This window comes from Manis pentadactyla, chromosome 8, assembly GCF_030020395.1.
Source record: "Manis pentadactyla isolate mManPen7 chromosome 8, mManPen7.hap1, whole genome shotgun sequence".
NCBI lineage: Eukaryota > Metazoa > Chordata > Mammalia > Pholidota > Manidae > Manis > Manis pentadactyla.
The window spans coordinates 99,011,672-99,037,548 of record NC_080026.1 but is presented as its reverse complement, the minus strand read 5'-3'; the positions used below and the strand labels follow the sequence as shown (position 1 = coordinate 99,037,548).

Here is a 25,877-nt window from a genome sequence, read left to right as displayed (position 1 = left end):
GTTCCTCCCTGGGTATTGGTTAGGCATGTTGGAAGATCCATTTACTTGTTCAAGGTGGAAAAGATGGCTCAAGGAGAAAGTTCCATTTCATTAGCTATGTAGAAGTCTGAACAAGTAAAAGAAGTCCCTGAACTCCTAACTTACTCAAGGAGTAGAACCCCACTCAACCAACAAGATGTGGCAATTTTAGGGCCAGCATTTCTGTGTGTGACTTAGAGCCAGGCTGCTTTCTACCAGCCACAAGCATGGGGTCCTCCCTCGCATACAGAGGCCCACCCTGCAGGGCAGTTCAGTCCAGAGGCCCTGGAATTTGGAGAAGATATCTCAGCACTCGGTACTCTCACGTTCCAGCAGCCAACTTCATTACCTGATTTTGGCTAGTCTTCAGAGTTTGAGGGTATAGAAGGCCCAATGTACCAACAAAACAAAACAATGACCTTCTTCAGTTCAACGCACAAATCTGCCAAAATTGACTCCTCCTCTCCCTTTACCTCCAGAATGGGTGGAAAACATGATGCCTATCAACAAACCACTCTAGTGCCAAATTCCTCTGCCTTCCTCAGCCACAGCATGGTGTCGAGGGCAGGACCAACTAGCTCTGTGTACTCTGTACTGCTGAGTTAATGAGCTTTGCGGCCCCCTCTTTTTGTTCTTGGAAAATCACATGGAAGATCTTCTTCCTCCAGAAGATAAGAGGATAAATTTTGCTAAGGGAAGACATCATTCCTCATTTATAGGACTGGAAACAATGCTCTCTGATTCCCAGTGTTACATCAAACAAATACCTCAGCCTTATACCTTGATGGACATTTTCTTCCATAGATGTTTTTCCTTATAATTTTAGCTGCTGCTGAGCATATGAAGAGCAGCTCCAGAGTTTGGCTTGGAATTAATCCTTCCTTCACCGGATTGATTTTGAACATGAGGTTGCGATCTGAAAAGTGTCTGTGAATTGAAAGGCAATTTTTTTTCCTTCTACACCAGTCTTCCCTTGAATTTGCTCCATTTAAAACCTAAAATATTTTTTCCCCAGCAGTTGGAAAACTTCACCTGCACCTCTCAGTCCAGCACTGCTTTCCCTGCCCCTTCTAACCCACCCTGGAAATTAAGACTGTGCAATTGGAAATTGGCTGACAATTTGGTTGCTGATGCAGGAGGCAGATGGTGCTGAGAACAGGATGGAGTCCAACTCCTTCTTCATTCCAGGCTTGGCTCAGAAGGGCTAGGCAGCAGAGAGCCTGCGTTTGACAGCTGATTGTCAGTTTGACGCAAGGAAAGAGCAGTAACTAAGCCACATCTACAGCAGCCGCTTCTCTACAGGTTTCCTTTCTCATGATCACGACCTTTGAAAATATAGGAAAAGTTGTTCAAGAGTACGTCTGAGAAATCTCCCAGTTCTAAACACTGAAAAGTAAACAGATATCTCTGATGATGTCCATTAAGGAAATACTTTAATTTTGTCTTTACAAGTAGTACTGGAAAGTCATAATGGAAATATTGGATGAATATCCACTTCCTTGTGGTGAAGGAAAACACATAAAAACTTTTTCTCAAATTATAAAACTGTTAGGACAGAGTTCTGTGGAGGAAGGTGGGACGCACGGCCTAATTTCTGGCAGCCGCATAGCCTCTTTGAATCTGTGGTAAGGCCCAAGAACAGAAACCTTATAATGTGGGCCAAAGAGAAAACTGAGTCCCCGGAGGCTTATACGTCTGCTTTCCCAGAGTTAAGTTGGCCTGTGGAGGCGATTAATTGAGCATAAAGTTCCAGGAGCTCTAAGACAGAAGGACAGATAGCAACAGTATTCACACCTTCCAGAGACACACCCTTGCCTCCTCTCCCACTTAGGAAGCAGCAGCAGGGCTTTGAAGAGACCCAGCCAACTGCTGCTGAAGTGGGCCTACTCTTCTGGCCTTGGTGGCAGAGCCAATGCTGTTTGCAAGGTGCCACTCTTGACCACATGAGGACCGTCTCCTAGAACTTCTCACTCCTTCGTCCTCACTGCCGCTTAAGCATCCGTTATGGATTGAGAGAACCACTGAATTGAAATGACACAGCACACATTTTAATTCTTGGAGCCACACAGGGTCCTCTTCCTGGCCCCTTTCAGAGAAAGGCGGTCTGTTAACTAGCTGCTTTTCCAGACAGATCCACTAGATGTCCCCATAGATCTACTTTGTATTACCATTGAAACCCAGGGGAAAGCTCCCTTTTCGGACGATTGAGATTTGGGAAGACAGCAATGGGTGTCTATGGAAAAAAGAAAATCAGCAACACCAAAGGAGAGAGGGCCAGGGAGTAGATAAGAAACTTACCTCTGTTTTAAGTAAGTAGTGAAACTTTCAAAGTGCTCTTTGAAATCTAACCTTGGGAGTTTTAAGTGGCATTCTGATATCTAAAATTAACCTTCTAACCCACATCAGCTCTAAAAAAGGAAACAATCATGGAGAAATGGAAATAAAATACCAGTGGTTCTGAATATCCCATGAGTCACTAAAACAAAACTAATGATTAGGAAGCCAGAGAGAGCTGAAAGAGAAAAGGGGTGATATTTTTCAAATTAGGAGGTCCATGATTTAATTTTGGTACTTTTATTTTATGACTTGAGAGTATAATTTTACACAGTGTCCACATTTTCTGGAACAGCTCCCGCCAGGGAGGCAAATCTTCATCCGTTCTTAGTTAAGAGCTTGTTTATGACTCTTACAATGGCCCAGAGGAAGACTCTTTCTGACTGGGACACATCCTTCAAGCCTGACAGATCACCCCACCAGACAGGAGGTCACCATGGGCCTTACCTTCTAAGAAAGTGGACCTGGAAGTGTATAGGCGAAGACACCTGACAGGGGGTCAGGGAACATGGACCATCCCGAAGTAGAGCACGAGAGCCACCCTCCCAGTCGGTGGCACCTGGGTCTAGACACTGTGATTCACAAAGGTTTGTCACAGTGTGGGGCTCAGTCATTTTTAACTGTTTCTGTCTTGTCTTTGAGCCTCTCATTGATCATTCCTGCTGATTTTTTTTTTTTTTTTTTGTGGTGGTGCTTGTGTGTCTTTTGAGATTTCTATTCTGTATTTGGTGTGAGAGTACAAGTGAGGAGTGGGAAGGAGTGACGAGTAATAGCATGTTTGCTTTTTTATGCATTCGCTGCTTTGGAATGTGACTGCTTATAATTAACATTTAATCTTCTTATAGCAAATGGTTTTGTGCTGCTTCGATTACCAGTTTCAGCCTGTTCCTGCATGCTAACGATATGAAATTTTAGAACAATGCATGGTCTCCAGAATAGCCAACAGTAACAGTTACAAACAGTTCCCAAGAGGCATGGTTTGCAGTTGTCTTTCCTCCTGAACCCTTATCAAATAGGAGGTGTAAGTCACCCGCTATGATGGGCTTACCTCTGACAAAATCATTTCAAAACTTATTCTACCCCATCCTCCCTTCTTTTGTCCTTAAAGATGGTATATGTATGGAAGAACTTTCTTTCCCCATAAATGTGTCAGATCCTATTATTGTACATGAACCCAAAGGGGGAGTATGGAAATGAAAACCAGGGACTGTTGCTAATGAGAAGCATAGCTTTTCAGAGTTTGATGGGCTTCTCTTCTGCTACAGCATTTGATTAAAATTTTTTTCAAAACAATTTATCTACAGTGAAATAAAAAATCATCTTCGTTTCCCCCCTCTGTGTAAATAATGCATCAATATTTCCAGGAAAAGAATGAATTAAAAAAACAAGCAAGCAGTCTACAAGTTGTATACCAAACCTGGATGTAGTTACAATAATTTTATTTTCATGTCTTCAACTGAAGACTTCTCTTCCTGTCTTGACTTCCACCATTGCTGTTTGGGTGTCTGGGTGTTCACACCATGCTTCTAAATTCTTCTGATTCAAATGCTATAGTAGAACTTTTTTTTTTTTTTTTGGTAAAAGCTGAGCCCAGGAATGATTTACCACGCATTGAACAGGGCTGGGGCTGCATGATGATGATCTGAACTGACTAGCTAGGATACTAAAAGAACATGTCACTAAAAATGTGAGCCAATTTTTGGGAATGGAGTTGCTGCTGAAGAGATCTTTCATTCATCTCCCCCAATGCCTGTTCTTCACAATCATAACGTTACCCCTGCTTGACAAATATACTGTATGGCAAGTCATAAAGGTCTTAGAACAGGACTTGACCCATTTGAGAGATTTAAACCCCTCTTCCTGGTGACTGTAACATTCAAAGAGGGCAAAACCACAAGCCATATTTTAAAGTAAGAGTGCAACCATTTTCCACAAAGAAAAAGAGGGGGAAAAATGAGTTTTAAAATGGAAGGTCTGGGCACAGGGAATAACACCTCTCCAGTTTCGGTTTCCCAGTTGGCTGTGATGCTTGGAATAAATACGAATTCTCCCTTTCTGTGAGAGAAGTGGGCTGGTTCATGTTAAGTGCTAGGCAAACAAGCTTGCCTGTTGTAGCATCCAAATGAGGTACAAAAAGCCTCCTGTTGTACTGAAATATAAATTGGCCTGAAGCGTAAAGGTGAAGGGTCTTAAGAATGACTATAGGGATGTCCAGCAACTTTGGTAGATTAGCACCTGAGTTGGGTACCCAGGTAGTATGGAACCTATGATACTAGCTTTAGAAGAACTATCAATGCTGCATGCAGATCTAAATAAGATATGTTACGTGAGATCTATTCTCTTATTTCATGTTTCATGATCTTTAATCTGTTTTGGCTAATATGTGCTATATAAGAAAAAATTATGATTAACCAATAGCCCATTTGCTTTCTGAATTTTAGGTGGATGGGGAGAAAAATAGCTGATGCAGTTTTCAGATTCTCTCAGCTTTAAGCAGAAAATACACCCATGAGTAACTAAATGCATTCCAATAGACCAACATCTCATATGCTTTCAGTGATTTCTTATTTGTGAACTGCCTTTAATGTCAAATACACAGCGTTAGCCTTGAGTAGCTGCATTTCTTATGTGGACAGATTTGGATATTTGTTCTGTCAAGGGTAAATTTAAATTCCTGTAGGCATCATGTAAACTCACTCTGGGGAAGTTCAGCAGAGGCATCCTCAGATTTTATATTAACATGTAATCATTTTGTATCTAATCTGATGAAAGCTTGTCCCGAGCTCTGCTTAATGCCCAGAAATGAATGGAAATTAGAAAGCCTACATATTAGGTATTTTTGCATCTTGCAAAAACCATTTATTGTACCAGATAAGCAATTAATTGGTTGGCTGTGTGTACATTTTGTCCTCCTGAATTAATTGGGCAAGTGGAAAAATGTCGGTTACATTTTTGCTGTCTATGATGTGCATTTCTTCTCATCTGAGAACCCGACTGTTACCGGCCATGCCCTTTCTTGTGGTCACCCGCTTTACCTAGGGAAGAAAAATAATATGCAACAGCCTTGGGGGACTATAAAGGCAATTTATATTTTTGCTACTATTTCTGATGTGCAACCAAACTGTGATGAACAGTCACTCTGTATTTTTTTTCTGGGTCAAGACTGTTGATGTGAACTAAGACCTGTGTTAAATTCCTTTAGCTCCCGTCTAGCTGCCTTGCTGTGTGTGACCTTGCCATTAACTACCACTCTTCCTCTCCTCCCATCCACCCACATGGTTATAGCCAAGATGTCCATCTACAAGAGAATGAGACGGGCATGTTGTTTTGATTGCGGACGTTCTGAGCGTGACTGCTCGTGCATGTCAGGCCGTGTGCGTGGTAACGTGGACACCCTTGAGAGAGCCTTCCCACTTTCTTCTGTCTCTGTTAATGATTGCTCCACCAGTTTCCGTGCCTGTAAGTTCAACCCCAACACATGCCCTTCTGTGTCTGTGCTGTCTGTGGTATCATCTCTGTCTTGTGCTGTGGTTCTGTGAGTCAGCCAAGCTGATGTTCTCTTCCCAGTGTGACCCCGTATGTGGTGACGTGTTACCCTCGCAGCCTGTGTCATTGTGTATGTCCCGGGGAAGGCCTCCCTTCCCATCCTGTGAACTTGGGCTCCTTGTCATGGAGTGCTGGACTGTGTTAGGACAGTCTAGTGATGTTCTCCTTCTTTCTCAGTTAAATAAATTTAAGTGGAAATTCATATGACAGCAAATCCAATAGCATATTAATACAGAGGTGTGAAAATGTGTATCTTAATATTTGGGGAGAGGCTGTAATTGGATTGGGGCAAAGGGAGGAAGGAATGAGAGAACAAGACCCCTCTGGCGTTCAGCTGCTTTCAGTGAGCTCAGCTTCCAAAAGGCAACAGGGTGGAGGTACAGGTGCAATTTTTTTTTTTAAAGTGTGTTTCTCTAACTTGTATCTCATTCCTCCAGTGCCAGACTGTGTCCTCTGTTCTGGAAAGGAGTATTCTAAACCCGCCAACCTATGTAGTCTGGTGGAGCCTGGGGCTTCCCCTCAGAGACATGACTAATTGAAAGGACTGGTCCATTACTATCTAACATTTTTCCAAAAATACAGCCCCCTGTTTAACTGAGGTATCTTGTAGTATTTATGATCCCAAACACCAACAAAAACTGCAAGTGAACACAAAACTCAGTGACTGCCTGGGGTCTGTTGTGCAGGCCTTTGAGGTCATGAGCCCACAAGCTCAGAGATGTGATGTCACATAACCCGTCATGGCCTCGCAGTTGGTAGCTGGTCCCTGCGGCCTCCCTCATCCTCATCTTCAGCATGGACTTTGCTGGTGTCTTACTCACACCATTGATACGTGGTGTTTCTGAAAGCTCTGGCTTGTACATAGAGGTGCTGCAATAGGGGTCCTCAGCTAAGGGCAGAAGAGCTTGTGGTTCCACTTGACGACTTGAATGCCTGAAAGTAGACTTGTAACCTTCTTTTCACATTTTTCCTAGCTTGGGAGGTAGAATTCTTCCCTCTGTGCTTCATCGCTTCCTCTTGAAACCTGGCACATTTATTGGTGACTAAATTGCCACCTGTTCTTTTCCCTTCTAAGTATCCAGAGCTGGCTGAACTAAATTCTCACCAGCTGGAGTTAATTCCCACAGGCATCAAGGAGGAAGAGGACTTTGCTCCTGAGCATTTATTCCCATGAAAAACTTGCTGACTTACCTGGGCCAGTGTTGAAGGAGGTATCAGCCTGGTGAGCACAGTGACCCATGGAGGCTTCTAGGGCTGAGGGAGCCCTAACATCGGTGTGTGCAGGGGAGTGGTGTATCATGCCCAGTGTTGATGTTTGGACCTGCAGTTCATGGCTGAGGCATGATCTGTGCATGGAGTTGTCTTAGAGGCATTTGGAAAAGTTAGATCTAGGACCAGAGAATCATCCTCTCTGATTCATGATTTATTGCTCCTCCAGAACAGTGCCAAGGGACAGGATTGATTTGTAAAAGTAATATCTAATAGAGGTTGTATTGAGAGGGATTTTGGACTCTCCTAACCACATTGGCCTAAAATCCTAGGAAGACGTTTCCTTTACAGTGTTTCATGCAGATACCACAGTATGAGCTCTTACCCCATTATTCTCATTGGGAAATTTCTCTCTAGGTCATATGGCACTAGAAGGTGAACTCAGTCACACCCACACAAAGAATTTGTCTAAGAGATGTGGCAAGATATTAGGTTCAAAGACAGGAACTGGGCTTGGGGTGGGGATGGGGGTAGAACAAAGGGATGAGCTACAGTGACACAGTTTGGCCATATCTCTTTGATTTTTGGTAGCGAATGAAGCCACCTGCCCACCTAGGTTACCCATCTGCTAAGGCATAATTTCTCTGTTTTCAGATAACCTCTAGACTCTAAGATGTTGGCCAGAGATGCAGTGGAGAAAAGGAAGGACTCATTTGGGCTCTTTGTGGTCGTGTTATGGCACTAGCCACCCACACCAGTCACAGCAAAATCTGTGCCCCCTGCATGAGGCCCATGATCCCCAGTATGTGTAACTTCCATTTTATCCAGGAGAAGCCATAATTGGAGGGATTTCTCAGCTCTGAAATTTAATCCAAGAGTTGATGGAGGCCAGGAGGAGGAGAACTTGGAGGGGGATTGCCTTGTCCTCTCAGTAACATCCTGAGCATGAGAGTGTTGTCCTTCCTATCCCTCCAGAATCAGCCCCACCATGGAAACGTGCAGCTTCCGGCTGTGTGCTGAAGCCTTAACTGGTACTGACAGCTCGGGGCTAGGGGCTGGGGGCTGGGGCTGGGGGTTGCCTCCTCTGTTTCATTTGTCTCCCAGCCGTCGTCACTCCATCAAACAAAAGCAGATTTCATCCATCTCTGTGTGAGTCCACTCACCTTTGACCATTAATAATAAGTTAGAAAAATCCATTCCAATTTGAGCCCCTTCATGTGCCCACATAAGCCCTTCTTCTCCAATTAAAAAATGTCTATCTCTACACAGAATTCCACTGGCAGAGCTCCAACAGCAACCCCGGGCTTTCCTCGCTGCTGGTGGGGTTGGGTGGTGCCCATTTGACAGATCTGGTTGGCTCAAAGAGCAGTGGTGAGAGTGGGCTTTTCATTAAATATGAGCAGATGTGAAATGTAGAGGGTTCGACAATTAGAAATGGCAGGAGAAGGGCCCTTGAATCAAAGTGAGGTCAGATGGGCGGATCAGATTACTTCTCTTACATTCTTTAGTTGTTCTGAAAATCATTTTGAATTAATGTCAGCAGAGCCATGATGGGTTTTGCCCTTTGTCTTTTATGCTAGGGCTGTATCGTTTCCCAAGACACTCATTAAAGGTCATTATATTATTACGGAGCTTGCTTGGGTCGCCGTTTCCCAGTTGAGCCAGCGCACTTTGTAGACTGCCGAATTCATTTCTCTCTTGCTTTTCGTCTCCCTCCTTACTATTTTTTTTCTCACAAGGGGAAAGATTTCCGTTTTCAAGGGACGTTAAATTGAAACGCAGAGTCCCATTATGTGTTTTCTGAAGTGGGAAGAAAAGGAGCCAGTTCCCAGAGGAGTGGTAATATATTAAAAGTGTTCACACGGTTTTAAACATCTGCCTTCTAACGGCAGGGCCCGCCTGCTCAGCGCACCTCTCCTTGGAGGTGCGGTCCGTTACTGCACGCAGGTTGCTGTTAATTCCCATAATATGCTAATGACTGTCTCCTGTTGAACTCACAAGAGGTAAGGCCAAGCTCTTCGGACAGAAAGATCTTCCAAGAAGGACTCGCTTACCAAATATTTCAAAAACAGCATCCGAAAAGTGAAGCCAGTAGTGACCAGTAAGGATTCATCACAAGACTGTTCTATTTTTGGCAAGACTGGATTGTTTGATATGGCAGGCTAGGTTCCGGGCACATATCACCGTTTTCTGACCATCCTGATTGTATTTCTACCCTGCCTGGTCCTTGAGGAGTACCAGCTCTTTTAAAAGGCACTAGAATGATATGCACCCAGACTTTAAACAAGTAGCAATATTCTTATTCTATCAAATATGAAATATATGCCAGACATAAGATACATATGTCTAGCATACACACATAAATATAGATTTAGGTTCTAATCAGTTCCATTTCCCCTTGATATGACTTTGTAAAATGGTGCTTTTCCTCTGCTCAGAATTGATTCTTGTTATTTCAGTCTTGCTTGATATCTGATTGCTAAGTCTAATAGAAAGGGACAATTAAAATTATGATGCAGTGACAACATAGGACCCTATCGATTCAAACCTGCTGAGACCTGCCTGACATGATGCTGGCCACAATCTGTCAGTAACCCTGGCATGAACAAATTAATCATGTGCTAGAAGAGAAACAGATCTTTAGACTTGCACTTGGAAATAGTTTTAGCTAAAGTACACGTGTGATCACTCACACCAACCTTTCAATTTACTAATAGTTTAAACCTGCACAATTACATCCACCCTTTTGCAAACTACTGTAGCTAATTTTAAATTGTGCATGACTTTTATTTCGGATATAAATATAACACAAGGAGGCATTCAACTCCTTGTTGAATTCAATAGTTAAGTTGAGAGGAGAAGTCCAATATGATTAGGTTGAAGGAAGACATAGCCAAATCAGTTTAGTGTAATCTTGAGTCTTGTCAGATAATAAACAAAATCAGCTTATCCCAAGTAGCCTTTGGTTTGTATGGGCAGAGAATTAACATTGTCAATAGAACTGAAGTCACTTGAGTGAACTAATGGCATTTTGAAGTACATAAAATCAGATACTGGGGCAAGGGGTGGAAATAGCTCTGGGAGAAGGTCTAAAACAGGACACACCCTATGGTGACAGGCTCCGTTGTCTTTTAAAGGGAGAGTTAATTTAATAAGCAACATTGAAAAAATCAACAGCCTATAATTATCTTATTTTCTTTGATGTATAGTTTTGGGTGAACTTCCTCAAGTTTTATTTATTTTACTTCTGGGTTCTGAAACCGGGACTTTTTCTTCCTACACCGCCATCAGTGATAGAACGATAGTAAAAAAGAGAGCCAATGGGGACTCAGCCCAAATCAGTTTCATCATAGCTTTCCCCATTTCCTCAAGTTCGTTCATTCCATGTCTGTGATTTCTCCATGTCCTTGTGTATGCTGGTGTGCTCTCTCCCTGCCTCCCCGTCTTTCTCTCTCTTTTCCAGCATCAGTGACAGCAAACACTGAAGCAGCCTTTGGATTCTGCTTTTAGCTCCTCAGCTAGCCCTGGCACCACCTCCTAGTCTGTCCATTTGCACTTCATTGCAGGAAGTGAGAACAGGGAGGCAGGTAGGCCAAGGCAGCCATCTCATCATTCCATGAGATGAACAGTGCCCTGGGAGGGCCTCTCTGGGCACGTCTGTTGGTAGCAGGCAAGGTTACAGAAAACAGTGCCTCTCACTTGATTTCAGGGTAGCCACATTTAGTTGACTGGAAATAGGCCTTCCTACATGCCTATACTGTGGTCACCTCATCGGGAGGCAAAAGTAATGTTTGGGCAGAATTGCCTTTGAAAAGAATTTCTGAAATTGCCCAGCTCTAAAAGAGCTCCAAACAAACCAGGTTTGCATTCATAATAAATAGCTGGGGTTTTTTTCTTTTTTCTTTCCTTTTCTTTTTTACAGTTTAGTGTGAAGAGCTGACTTGCATTTTGGGACTTTGTCGCCCCCAACCCCATCCCTCCAAAAAAGTATTGCTAAATTCTTTAAGATCAGTATATTGTGAAGAGGCACCATGTAAGGATGAAAGGCACCTTCAAAAGAGGTCCTTTGAAGCAGAGTTGGGAGGCGGAAAGTAGAAAGATCAGAATGAGGAAAGACCGAGGGTCCTTTGAATGCCCCTGTCACATTCAAATCAGTTCCCTTCCTAGCTTCCTAGTGATACGACACTTGAAGAAGGGACTTGGGTATTCAAGAACAAACTAGAAAAGACATTGGCGTGCCACAAGTAAGCTCAGCAGAGGTCCTTATGCAAGGTGATGTGGGAAGTATCTTTGCATTTTTACTCTGGACAGTGGCCAGTTGTCGCCATACTCACCCTGACGGCTCCTTGCAGTGGGCCGCTGATCCCCCATCTCACCTCCATGGCGGAGGCCCGATGTGGCCAGTTGCTCCCATCCCATCTCCCCCCTCTCCTCCGCTCTCTCAGGAGACAGATGCCAGGGCCTGTCTGCCTTTCACTTGAGCTTTCTTGTCAGGGCTTTGCCTTGAGCCCAAATCCTGACCTTTACTGTATGAAATCAAGTCCTGATGAACAAGCAGAGGTTTGAATTAGAGCAGGCTGGGAGCAAATGTCAAGTCCATCTCTGCATTCCTCCTCCACCTGCACCAAGAGCCTGGATTAGAGTTTGCAGTGCCTTAGGCTTTATGGGTCTGGGGAGACATAACTTATTAACAAAGAGTTATTAAATTTTTATCAATTTTACAACACAATGTAAATGCCTCCTATGAATCTACATTGTATTCATTATCATTTAAAACGTTAATTAAGTCAAAGTTGCATTTAATTTCTCTCTAAATGGGCCTCTGGGAAGAGGCTTTTAGAAACATCTGTGGGAGAGTGTGGCTCATGGAGGCAGGGAATCCCCCAGCCAGCATTCAGGGTAGCCCCTTGAGTTGATTGCTATTGTGTGTCTGTGGCTAATTTGTTGTGATGAGTTTGGGCATTGTCTCAAATTAGTATCAGACCAATAATGGTGTAAAGCCACCAGAGAGAGGCTTGTGGGGTGGTGGCCCAGGCTCACTGCATCCTGCCTGCAAGTGGCCTCCAGACGGGGATGAGCAGGCGGCCCGTGGTCTCAATCCGGCCTTGGGATTCTCCTTCTCAGATGGTGCCCATCATTTCAGTTTGGATGCTCCTTCATCTAAAATGGACGTGTGTCATCTGGCCCAACAAATGCAGGACATTTGCCAGCATTCTCATGGGAAAGATCTTAGAGTTTGGGATCTTCTACTGACATTTAAGCGCAGAAGCAATGAGCATGGGACAGCATAATGAGAACCACTTCCAGAATGGAGCAGAGGCGGAGATTATAAACAGATCGTGCTCAGTGGTGAGGAGAGAAGAGTGAAGCTAAGTCTTGCTGAAAAATTTCCATCCCCTTTGAGGTTGGGTGAATGTTTTTAACTTACCTGAGAATCGTCTCATGTCCCAGATAGGTCTGTTATTATGTATGTCTCCTCCACCTAGGACCAAGGCTAGGTAAGGTGGTAGTACCGGGAAATGGCTGATTGCTTAACTTGGGTTCACGTTAAGAACGAGTGTTGTCTCGTCTCTAACTGTATGCAGGGTACTCGGCCAACACAGCAGGGTGTATGCGTGTGTACACGTACACACGTGTGTACATTGTCATTGTTAAATTTAACACAGCATTTGCCACATGTAGGCACTGTTCTATGTCCTTTACAAATATTAATTTAATCCTTCTCATGAGATAGGAACTGTTACAGTTGTGGCAGCTGTAAACTGAGGCATCTGTATACTGTGCTGTTTATAGATAAAGCATCGAAGGCACAAAAAAGGTTAAATGACTTGCCAAGGGTCACGCAGCGAGTCACTGGTGGGGCTGGAGTTTTGAAAACAAGCTGGATGGCTCCACAGCCTGTGAAGTAAATTCAGTTACTCACACAGTTGAAGAGGAATAAGAGGTCAGTACATCTCTGAGGAGGAGGGGAAAAGACAAGGATTCCAGTAAGAAAAGCTCAGGCAAGGCTGGAGTGCTGTGAGAGAGGCGTAAAGCGCTTGGCAGCGCAAAGATCCAGAGGTGGCCTCCTGTTGGTCAGCCAAGGGAAGACTCCACAGCATGTGGCATTTCAGATGTGCCTTGGAGATCAGGAGAAACTGTTCTGCCTAACAGGAAAAGGCACGGCAGCGGGGAGGCCCAGAGCCTCCCGAGGAACAGCTGCTCACCCAGCTTGGCTGGAGCTTGAGACCTGTTCCAGGGAGTGTCCAGAATGGAGCCCTGAAGGATCAGTAGGACCCAGTTACTGGCAAGAGGCAGGCCACAGGGGCTTCGTTCTTCATCTGTGATACAACAGAAAGTGTTCAAAGTGTTTGACCAGGGAAATGACGTCTCTGGAAAGACTTCTGGGACAGCTGTGGAAGAAGGGACTGGTGCTGAGGACGCAGCTGGGAGACCCCTGTGAGCGTGGAGAAGACCAGCAGAGGGGAGCTTGAGGAAGGAGGAGGCTGGAGCGAGCTGGTCTGAGAAGACTTAGGGGATCTACAGACTCCAAGACTCCGCAGCTGAAGGACATTATCCAACTGCAAATCCAAAAAGTTAAAATCTTTTTAAAGAAAGTTTAATTAATGGCTTTGAAGCAGTTGAATTCCATTAGTTAAATTTATTGAGCTTAATTCTCCTCAGTTGACCCAGCCAGCTGCCATTGTGATTCCTGTTGGGACTCAGCTTCCTTCTTACTGCAGGAGAATTTACCTCAGTGTCAGCAGGGACTGGAGATCGACCAAGTTACATCCACTGCCCCTGGTCCTAGGGATCTTCCCATCTACTTCCCTTTTCTACCCAGCTTGTCTTCCTCCCTCAGCATCCTCCCCATTCCAGGGAGATACACATATTGAGTGTGTTAATGGGGACAGAGGCAGGCTGCTGTCAATTGCTGGCATGAATGGCATTGGGTCAGGCTGGGCAGCCGGAACAAAGTAAGTGGGGCCACCAGCTGGGACATGGGACCAGCCCTAAGGGTCTTGGCTCAAGCTGCCTATGGTAGCTTTGGTTAGAGCTCATGGGAATTATTTTTTAAGTCTGTGTCTGGCAAAGAGGCTTTTCTCCGGGAGACAGCCTGTCTCCTTACATCTATGAAGGGAAAAAGTAATAAAGGACTTCACATCCCATTCATTCAAAATCCACCATAGTTTTTGACCACTTATCCTACTCCACTGGAAATATAAAACACATTTCCTGTGAAGTACTGCCACATGAAATCCGAGGAAGTCGTGTGGCCTTTCTGAGTACCATGGTGCAAATTTCCTTATTATTTCTCTGTGCACAAGACCTTTGTGTTCATTGTGTCTGTCAGCATTCATGACTGTAGAATTTGTACACACCATTGACCCCAAAGGGTCATTAAAACACCATGGAAAAGCTCTTGAGTTCTGGATTCCCTCAAGGTGGTGAGGCATGCACGCTGAGAATGCCAACGTCTAGAAGTGGGGAGAGGTATGATGCGCCCATCCCACTGGCTCTGTGTGGGCTTTCCTCTCTTGGGGGCTTTCTCCCAAACCAGTGTTGAATTACTGATCAGGCAACCCTTCACCCCCGTATTTACTTACAAGAGTTCTGCTTCTCCAGCCAACCATTTTCCCAAAAGCAATCTAAATGGACAGAAACACATCCAGTATTTTCAGACCCTCACACTTGAAACCTCAGAGAGCATTAAAATGATCTTTTTGTACATAGCTAGAAGGTGCCTACTTTGCAGGGAGGTTCTAGGCATGTCCATAGATTCTTGTTCTGAAGGCACATTCTTATGATGTCCACGTTAGACAAGCTGGGTGATGAGTCTGGCGATTTGCAAGGTGACCTTTCTTCTCTGATCATCTCATTTAGTCAAGGAAAACAGCAAGAAAAAAACTCCCCTGGCTGCTTCTAGTAAACCTGAAGGCCTCTATTTCATCTCCTTCAATGTGGCAGTGTGAATACCACCAGATATGCCCACAGCTACAGAGAAAACCTTATGCAAACTCAGAGCCAAAGTTCTTGAGGCAAATCTGCATCAGGGATGGTCAACTACACTGAGAGACATAAGTCAAGTGAGAAAGACTGCTCCCAGAAAGCCACACAGGATGTATTGACAGTGCATAAAGGGGCATCTGTGGGCTTGTGTCTGGGAGTGGAGCTGACTGCTTGCCTTAAAGTGATCTCCATTTTGGCTAATGCCCACTTTCTGGGCTGGACCCTGCTGGATTGCACTCAGTCAAGAAAGGACAAAGGGGCTGCTTTCCTCCCTCCAGTGTCTGAAATGTAGCGTGTTGGCATCTTTGGCTGGGCTTCATGTGTTGGCAAGATACCTGAGTAGGAAATGGCCTGAAGGATTTTAGTTCAGTAGATATTTGATGAGTAAAAGAATGAGTACATAGGATTCTTAACGATCAGTTAAAAGAATAATTGGTATGCCAGAAGCAAGATGGCTCTGGGTCAGTGAAGTTTTCTAAAACTTCCTAAGCAACTTGAAGCATGATGTATTTATTTGTAAACATAAAGAACTGGGCTACAAGAAAATTAAGAGGGGTAAATGTAACAAAAACAATATAACTAAAGGATCTTGAAAATGATCAACTAGTAGATATACAATCTATATTCTTTGTGAAGGTTAAATATTGGGAAAGAAGATCTAGAAACAGAATTCAGTCAGATCCAAAATTAGAGTAGATCTAGACAGAATTAAATCACCGTTGGCAAAAATCCACCAATAGTTCAAATGAGGAGGGACAGGGATGTCACCTCACAAAGGATCTGTGTGTATGTTAAGAGCATGTTGTAGACAATCTAGGACTTGTGATATTTGCATTCAGTTTTGCTAATTTTGGTTAACCTCGTCATTTTCCTGTGAGTCAGGGTGGCAAAAAAAATATTTTAATGCATCGGGTAATAAAAGGGGCTCATTTATAGAGAGCTGTAAGGCTGTTCGCAGGCAGCCATGTCAGTCTGCCTGACAGTGGAGAAACATTTAAGGCTACTCATGACTATTAGGGTCATTGACTCTGACTAGAGGTAGGCAGATCGAATCCAACAGCACCCAAGTGACAATTCCTTCCATCTTGAGGTGTCCAAAGGCTGTGTCTCATGGCTATTTTCTATTAAGTGTCACTATTCTTATTCTGCTCAAAACGAGGAGGGGTCAGGGAGCTTTCTCAATTGCTCACAGAACTCTCAGACCGCACCAAGCATTCTCTTACCTTTGTGTGGCTTTGAATTGTTCTCTGCATTTTGTCAAGGTTGATCTGGCCATTTCTTCAGTGCAGATGAGCTAATGTCCATGTGTGGCCTGTAACATATCCAACCGAGAGAACACGTCCAGCAGGGGTGCTTCAAAGCCAAAGTCCTGAACAGGTGTTACTGAAAATGGAGGAACAGTGACCTGCAGAGAGGAGAGATGCCTGCCAAAGTGACGGGCTGAAACTTGTTAGCAGTGCAAGTGGGGGAGGAAGGGGCTCAGGTCAGGTGCCCTGGAAGTCTTGGGGTAGGTATGTGAAATGTGCAAGGGGCTAGTTGCTGGAAGGGCCACTCCACAGATTTCTTCTATGAAGATGAAGATGGGTATCTGATAGGAAGACATCCCCTGTCTTTCCTCTGCTATATAGTAGGGGTTTCCCAAGCCATTCCCCTCCCTGTGCATTGAGCTAAGATGTCTCCTTGACAATTAGAACCTGAATTCTAGGGAACCTCAGAGCAGGGAAAGGGAGAGAAGGGGTGGGATTTCTGTGTTTTCTGGGGACTTCGGAAATCAGTCCTGGTGCAGTTATGTTTTGATATGTTCTCCAAATGCATATTCAGTAGAAATCGATGTTATAATAAGAGCAATGCCCTATAGAGATGCATGATTCTTTGTACTTCTCAGGGTACCAACATAATCTCATTTCATCTAGGCAAGCCCAGAACAGACATCATCCCTTACTACCAGGGGGCTTTGAGCAAGTTCTACATCTCTATTCCTCAGTTTCCTCATCTGTAAAGTGGAGATAACAATAGGACTAATCTCACAGAGCAACTGTGATGTGGGGTCTCATCATTCATCATCTCACTAAAACTGCCTTATGAATTTTCCATCTCTAAAATGGACATGGAGATAGCAAATTCCATGTGTTCTTGGAAGGTGGAAGAAAGGTCAGAGAGCAAATAAGAGGGGAACAGACTTCTTTCCTTTCAAATTCTACGATTTCTTTTCTTGGTGATGGTCATGACCTCAGCCCATCTCTGAGGTCTGGTTATAGTGCTGAGACTTCACATCATCACCTTGGCCTAACCTGCTGATGGGTAGCTGGGCTATGCTTCTTGTTGGTTTTCTTGTTAGTGAAGATTAGTTCAGTGATGGGGGTGCCAAGACTGGGCCCGAATTTTCCACCCATGCCTGCCTTCCTCCTAGGCTCTGGAGTGTTACTCAGCATGGTGGTTTTGCCTGAGATCAAATCAGGACATCGTGGGAGCTGTCATTTTTCATTTACTGGGACCCTTTGATCCCATTTGGGGTTTATTTGTTTTAAGTGAAAAATACTATCCTTATTGCATACATCTATCCTGTAGAGCACTTTTTATTTTTTATTTTTTTTCTGCTAGAGATCAAATCAGAGTTGTAAGTTGTGTGGTCATTAGTTATCACCACCAGATTTCACAGCATACACTTTATTTCTGTTCTTACAAAATCCCCAGCCTTCTCTGTTGCATAATGATCACTTGCAGTGAAGCTACAATATGCCTTTCGTGGACGCTTGGGTGTTAATTTATTTCACAGTTTCCTTTCCAGATATAATCAAAGTCACCTATCACATTCCTGTTTCTCCCTTTTATTATGTTCCTTTGCTATCGTCTTTGTGTGATCTTTTTCTGAAAAATGACAGGTAGTGTTTCTCAGCTCACTGTATCAGTGACTTATATTCTCCATGACTTCTCTATTGCCATTTAAAAAATATAACATTTTGTAGATGTAATCTTAGTTATTTATACTTGGGTTTTGTTATATGAGAAAATTCCTAAATGGCACCTTGGTTTATGTACTTTTTTAAAAAAGAAAGAGAAAAATACTCTCTGCAAAAACATCTTCCTCTAACTTGTAAATGAAGGAAAAGCTCTCAGGAAGGTTATGATGCATTTTTCCTGACTTCTCAGTACATCGAAATGCATGAACATGATTTTTATGTAAGTGATCAAGTTGTGGTGTTTAATAATATGTTGTTAGAGGAAAAGAGCTATCCTTTTTGATTTATTTGGATATTTACTGGGTGACTTACAGTGCTTTACATATTAGAATTGGTTTGTCAACAATTAACATTCTAGGTTTTTATATAACCCATACTTCAGGTAATAGAGGATTATTAAACTGCAACCAGCGTGTTAGAAATCTGTCGACTGGTAATAAAATTCTTATGTATAACAGCAGCTGAGAAATACTGCTGTATATTTATGCATAGATTGCAAGATAGATGATGGCCAGCAAACCCCAGAGGGTCTTGAAATGCAGATCTACCAGCAGGTGGCACTGCTTTTCTAGAAATGGAACCCTCTACCTGGCTGTATTCTAGGTAGGCACTACCCCCTTTCTTTTCAAATTCTCCTTTATTTCTCTAATGAATTTGTAAAACTGAGTTTGCTGATTTGTTAAGAAGACACACCTCCACAAAGACAACTCCTCTGAGTAGCTAATATTTCTTTAAATCCAACTTGCTTGATTTAATGCTCTTTTGTAACAAGTCCTGGTTAAATAAATGCTACTGTTTTTAAAAGGTAACTATACAATACCAGATTCTCACCCCTAAAACTAAGTTACCTCCGCCATCTAATCATTGGTGTATGTCAAGTCCCCATTTCTATAAAATATTTCACTATACAAACTAAGTCCAAACTAATGATAATAATGAGGGGCATTTTTATAAAGGTAGCTTATGTACTAGATTATTGTGCTATGTACGAACTTTTTTTTTAATATCATTAATGTACAATTACTTGAACATTATGGTTACTAGACTCCCCCCATTATCAAGTCCCCCCACATACCCCATTACAGTCACTGTCCATCAGCACAGAAGATGCTATAGAATCATTACTTGTCTTCTCTGTATATACTGCCTTTCCCATGTCCTCCCCCAACTTATGTAAGAAGTTAAAAAAAAAATTAATTTAGCATGATGTTATTTCATCAAAAATTACTTCAGAAACCAAAATTAACCAAAAAATGTTGCTTTACTCACTGGGGCAGAACTTACTTTCTGACAAACAGGATCAGAGGTTTTGGGCTTTTTTAGAATAAGGCTTCCCACACAAAGGCTGATCAGCTCATCAGTTTGGGCATCAGTGAGGCAAAGAAACAAAAAATTATTCTTTTGTGTATTTTTTTGTCCCCATACAGCTTGTTTTTCATTCTGATATATATATTTTTAAGACACAACTACATTTTTCTTTACTGGCTTTTTACAAAACTTAATGCTTTTATACAGGGCATTTGGGTGTCAACACAGGCCCGAATGGGAGACAATGGATGTACTGAGGATACAAAAGAGAATTAAAATGCCTCCTAGGATGACCAATTTTTTGTTAATTTTTTCATTATTAAATGCTACCTATCAGTCTATAATGAATTACAACTGCAAGTATTTTACTCTTTTTGTAATTTAAAAATTTGTAACCATTAATTTTGAGAGTCCAATAGGAATTTTTTTTCTTTTGAATTTTTAACCTTTTTAAAGGCATACTGGGCTAGGGGGTGCAGTTCAAGGATCCAGATAACATAACGTCATTCTTATTTTATTCACTTATGTGCTTTTGACAGAGCAAATCCTGAAGTGTTATTGATTAGGTGAAACCAAAGAGTAGACGATTGGGGAAACATTTTCTTCCCAGTGAATCCACTAGGAAGCACTAGTTCTGTTGAAAATGTTTTTCAAAATATTGATTATAATCAGTTTTCTTGTTAAAGTCAAATCTTGATCCTGATGACTTTCCTTCCAGTCTCTTTACAGGGGACAGGATCGGCTTGAGTAGTTGAAGACGGAAAATAACCGTCCCAGTGTAAAGGGTGGATTTGCCTGGCTGGGCTGTGAGGAAGCAGCCTTGTGAGTTTCACAGGACCCCCTTTCAAGGCATTAAATAACTTTATTTTCCTGTCAAATATACTCTCCAGAATGAAAACGAGACCTCCAGTGGAACTGGACCATTGCCAGAGACCTCCTTCTCGTCTTTAGTTTCATGCACATATGTGTGTATCTTATCTTGGACCCTTATAACATTTAAGTGCGCAGGAAGAAAGTAGGCTGAGTTGGGTGGGGTGGGGGAGTTGATAGACGTTGCCAAGATGCAACTATCCGTTGCCCTTTTTGAATTTAAGCATTTGAATTGAGGGAATATTATCCAAATTCTGTCACCTAAATTTAAAGGCTTACGCTGTCTGCCCCTTATACTCCTACTCTGCCTTAAAGTAAATCTTCTTGCTCCAGCCAAGTGGATTTTCTTACAGTTCTCTAGCTTGATACTTTCCAACCTCCTTACCTTTGTTCAGTCTGTCCCCTCTCCCTGGCATGCCCTTTCCTCCCTCTGCTGCTGCCTCTAGTTTATTCAGCATCATGGCTTAAGTACCCCAGTGTGCCAGGCCCTGTGTTTTGTTCTGGGAATATGCAGATGAACAAAGCTGACATTTCTATCCACCAGATGCTTGTTTCACATCTTACTTTTTATCCCTGACCACCCCAGATTGTCTAAAACTACTTCTAGCCCTTACTAAGGTATTTCACTCAGCCTTCAGCTGACATTATCACCTTTTGTACTGTGTTATTTCATACAGTTTGCATATTTTATATGTATATTTAATATATGTATATTTAAAAGTATATATAATATATATATAGTATATATAATATATATAGTATATTCAATGCAATTGCCTCATTTCTTCAGCTAGACTTCTGGTTCTCTCTTACTGTGATTCTCTTAAAAGGTTTTGAAAAAAAAGAGAAAGCAATATCCTGCCCCCATTTCTCACCCTCAAGATTTTTGTTGACTTGGTCTGAAGTGGGACTCAAGTCCAGAATTTGTGTTCTGTAGAGTTCTTGAGTTCATTTTATTGAAAGGCAGGGTTGATCACCACTGAGCTAGATTCTACTTTTCTTGGACCAGAAATCCTGCTTTTCCTATTCTGTAGTACTTTTGGGCTGCATCTGCTAGGAAGTGCTGGATAATTATTTGTGGCAGAAGAGTTATGAGGCCTTCAGTCCACGCTGGCTTCTGTGATATCTGTCAAGTAACAGAAGAGAGCATTAAGCCCAGCACCATTACAAATCAGAGCTGAAAAGGCCCTTATACTTAATGCCAGTCCCCCAGCAGGGGAAGTGTCTTGCCAAGGCCGCACAGTTGATCCAAGCCAGGACTAGAACCCGGCCTCCTCACCACTAGGTTGTGCTTCTCCTCACTGCAACACTGCCTCTTTGGCAACTACAAGCTGTTTACTAAGAACTTTACGAGGGGATTAGCACTATGAGAGATTCAGAGATTTGTAAACTATAGTAAAGGAGTTAGTTGGGGAATAGGACACATTGAAATGGGGAACAAATTATAATGCAAAGGAATTAGGAGATGTCAGAGTTAGAGTCATCTATGAAGGCTTCCTGGAGGAAGCAGGCTAACCTGTTTCTTGAAGAGTAGGTAGGTGAAAGGAAGACCTAGTGGCAAAGAATAGTGAGGAGTCTCTGCCCCTTTACCCCATCACTCCCTTGTCCCTCCCACCGTCTCCCACATGTATGTCCCCAATCCCATAACCTCCCACCAGAAATTCAGGGCAAAGAGCCCCTCACCATCAGGCAGCACAGATTTCCTGTAATTTAGAGGGAACAGTGGGGTTTCTCCACATTTCCATCTGACTTTCATTTGTTATTGCTGTGAATAGTCCCAGCCTTCTCCAGTTGAGGTCTGTTTAACCATTTTCTGGCTTTTCTTGTTTTTATGACACTTGGCATAGCCTAATTATTTTGACCTGAGCAGTTCATTGGGGCCATATGAAATAGGGGACAAAGGTGACAGTTGAAACAAGATGCAGAGGATGAGGGAGGCGGTGGTAAATCTCATCCCTTTCTGGTGGTTGGGTATTAGAGCAGTTGCTCGGGGCAGAGGAGAGAGCATGAACCTATCTGAGTATAACAGAGTCAAAAGAAAGCAGATTGGCATTGTGAAGAAGGACCTGATGGCTAAGAGCTCTAATTACCTTGATTTCTCAAAGCCAAGATAATAATGATAGGTAACATTTATCAAGAGCTTGCCAGGAATTCTTCTAACCACTTCTCATATTTTCAGTCCATTTTCAAAACAGTCCAATGAGGAAAGTACTCTGATTACTCCCATTTATAGATAAGAAGACTGAAGTTAGGTAATTTTCTCAATACCCAGGTCTGGACCCAGCAGTGTGGCTTCACGGCCTGTGTGCTATGCTCGGTGAGAGCTGACATTCGTAGAAGGATCGCCCATTACAGTCCTTATTTCAGGGATGGTATACACTTGAGTGTTGCTGGAGCCAGGGACAGAGATGTAAAAGAGGGGCATCTGCTATGTGACTGGCGTACAGTAGTCAGTGTTGGGGTATTTGAGCAGCTGGAGAGCTTTTACCCCATTGGACAGTTACCGTCCTGGAATTTGAGCCCAGGTTTCTGCAAGATGTTAAAACAAGTTGGAAATCCATATTTTTATGGGCAATTTTCAGATGTAAAGTTTGACCTACACATAAAGTCCTGTGGAGCAGCAGGGTGGTGCCAAGCAGAGCCCATCAGACAGTATTTGGCCTTCCAGCTGTCAGTGTGTGGCCCCATTTAAGCCCACTGTATCTCCAAATCCTGGTGTCCTCATTCATTCAGCAGAGACAACCACAGATCTTTTGACATTGTGGTATTGAGTAAGCAGAGCTCCAGCAAGGGTCAGAGCTGGAAGTTGGGCATGTGGCCTGACTCTAGAAACTCATATCTTTAGGCTATTCTTATGAGCAGAATTCTGACAGCAGATGATCTGGATTAGAAGTCAGCAGACCTGGGCTCTGGTTCTGGGTCTAGCCTTGAGCCAAACACAGTGAGGTCAGAACATCCTTATACCCTTCAAGCTCTTCTCCTGCCTTCCACACCTTGTTTTCTGATCGAATTGACTGGAAAGGGGCCTGCATGCACTAGCCTTTTAAAATGTTGCACAGGATATGTCTGAGAATGAATTATAGTAGAATACAGATAATGATTTTATAGTTCAAGAATATCTTTAGAAGGTGACTCTGTCCTTAAACAATATACTAAATGCACTATTAGTGCAAAATCACAATCTGAACTGGTCCTTAACTCCCAAGGTTAAAAGCATACAGTATTCCTAAAATGTTCTGACAGAACATTCTTCATCAGGCCATGGAGTGCACCTGGGTTGCACCAAAAACCCATACCTTTTACCTTTATCTGAGTTTCAGGGAAAGTATCGGTGCCACCATCTGGAATACATATTAGAATTCTAGGGGGCTCTTGACACAACTGTCTCAATGGAAGATATGGATAAACTGGTAATAATAATGATATTAACAGCAGTTTATCTGCATAACATCTTATGGTGCAGACAAAAAAATTCACATATACACAGTTAGATTGTAGACTGATCTTCAAATAGAATTATTGGGGCAGGCATTAATTTTAAAATGTAAATAACAAAGTGAAAATGGAAATGAATATATGATTGACAGTTTCTGCCAGTCATGTTTACTTGAATCTGTTTAGGGGGAAGAGAAACAAAAAGAGAAGGGAGGTAACATCTGAGTCAAAACATATAAGCAAATAAAAACTTTTACCCCAAAGCAGAAATGTAAATCAACATTGTATTAACCAGGAGAATTTGATGTGAGGTGTGAAATTAAGTCCATGAGAAACCTGACCCTTTCTCTCTTTTCTGTTTCTCACCCTGGGCAGGTGGCAAATCTCAGATTTCTGAGGCGGCATGATCTTTGCTCCACTCCTTTGGATGTCTGACAATTTGCAAATCCACAAGGAAGCCTTTCTTGCAAGGGTCTTCTTTAACAATCTCATGCAAACAGCATGAAGTGGTCAAAAGAATAACTCTTGTTTTATATTTGTCTTGTCCAGTTGTGAACAGGGAACATGTAGACATACATGCAGGTACAAACTGAAACTTCTTCGTAAGGGCAGGCAGGGTGGCTGAACCAGTACACGGAATACCCTTAAGAAACAGATGGGGCAGGGACAGGACTAGACAGAGGAGAGGAGCCACTTGTCTTGGGCCCCAGATTTAAGGGGACACCAAAAACTTCAGTAATCAAGAGAAATGACAGTTTAATACTTAAGAAAATCAAATGCCAAAAAAAAAAAAAAATCCATGATGAATAAAATATCCGAATTTTAAATAAAGACAGGATAAATAGTGATTTTAATGCTGACATTTAAGTACTGCATTTCCCAAGTCAGTAGGGGTTACACAGGTAGCAGAAGAGTGGCAGCTGTTGCTGTTTATATGAGCACTTCCAGTGTGCCAGGGACAGTGTTCAATACCTTACAGGCATTTTCTCTTGATACGTTTCTGAGGGACCCTATTCATCCTACTGTAAATCCAAATCTATTTGATAATAAACCATATTAGAAAAAGAGTTCCTTTACAGGCTCCATAAATTCCATTACAGCCCATTTTGTCTTTGTTAAACATATGAGCTGAAAATTACAATCCCTTTATTCACCATGATCATTTTAGACTCACAGCTAAAAAAGAACAGCATTAACTTAAAAAAATATATTAGCATGCTTGTATCTACTAAGCACCATTGCTTTGTAGGCTCCAGCTGATGATTTTATTAAGTATTTTGCAAGAGGGGAAAAAAAATTCAAGGATAATTAGAAATTCATAAATACATAATTCATTGGCATAAAGTGATTTTCATGGGATGGGATGGATGCAGAATTATCTATTTCCTCATGAAAATAACAGAGATGTTCTGATTAAGGCCATAATCTAGTATATGTGATAGTCTAGCCAAACTGATGGGGTACATTTTCTTTTCTGAAACTACCTTTGATAAGAAATGCATTACAAACTCATCAGTTTGGCTTCCTGTTAACAAAGAGACAGGAGCCGTCTGGATCATTCTGGATTCACAGTGAAACTGCCACACCATGTAGCCTCCAACTGAAGTCGTGCGAGTTTGACAAGGGGCAGATGAATCCGGGAGTTATTGTGCAAGGGTTTAAATCTATGCGGCAGCTGACGGTTGAAATAATCATCTATATATCGCTCTGAGCTAGCTGGGGAAAGGTTGAAGCTGTATATTTTCAACCTATCTAGTCTAATGGTTAATCTGTTGTCTTGTACAGGCTCTTGCAGGGTGGACTAGAGCCACACACTGACAGCTTCAAGGAACTGCTTATGGTAGATGTGGTTTGACTTGATTCTTAAAGTGCAGGGCAGATGTATCTCACTTAACTTGAGTTGGAACATGGGACAATCATCTGCTGGTTTCCTCACATGCAAGGTGACTTGCAGGACTGAGAGCTGGCTGGGTGGTAGAGACATTTGAGTCACTAAACTACCTCTGTCTCTCCCCATTTCCTCAAATCTGAGTATATGAAGTGGGCTCCATGTTTATTTCTTTTATTGTTTGGCTGCCTTGGTGGATTGGGAAGAGTACTGTGCTTTTTCAAAAACTGGAAACCTGGAAAAATGCGAGAAGATAAATGAGAGGAGGGATCAGTGAACCTTTTCTATCAAGGGCCAACTAGTGAATATCTTTAGGCTTT

General features: G+C 42.5%; 1 protein-coding gene across 28 annotated transcripts in view; it reads left to right on the top strand.

Annotated features, from left to right (window-relative positions):
* The window catches only part of KCNMA1 (potassium calcium-activated channel subfamily M alpha 1), a 702,509-nt gene that overhangs the window by 580,914 nt on the left and 95,718 nt on the right, over positions 1-25,877 (top strand). For 4 of the 28 annotated variants that reach the window (XM_057506052.1, XM_036928540.2, XM_057506053.1 and 1 more), the window contains one exon: positions 5,638-5,811. The exons of the other annotated variants lie outside the window; for them this stretch is intronic. In XM_057506052.1, coding sequence (XP_057362035.1) covers positions 5,638-5,811 — 174 coding nt within the window. The remainder of the gene's footprint in view (positions 1-5,637; positions 5,812-25,877) is intronic. 28 annotated transcript variants of the gene reach the window in all.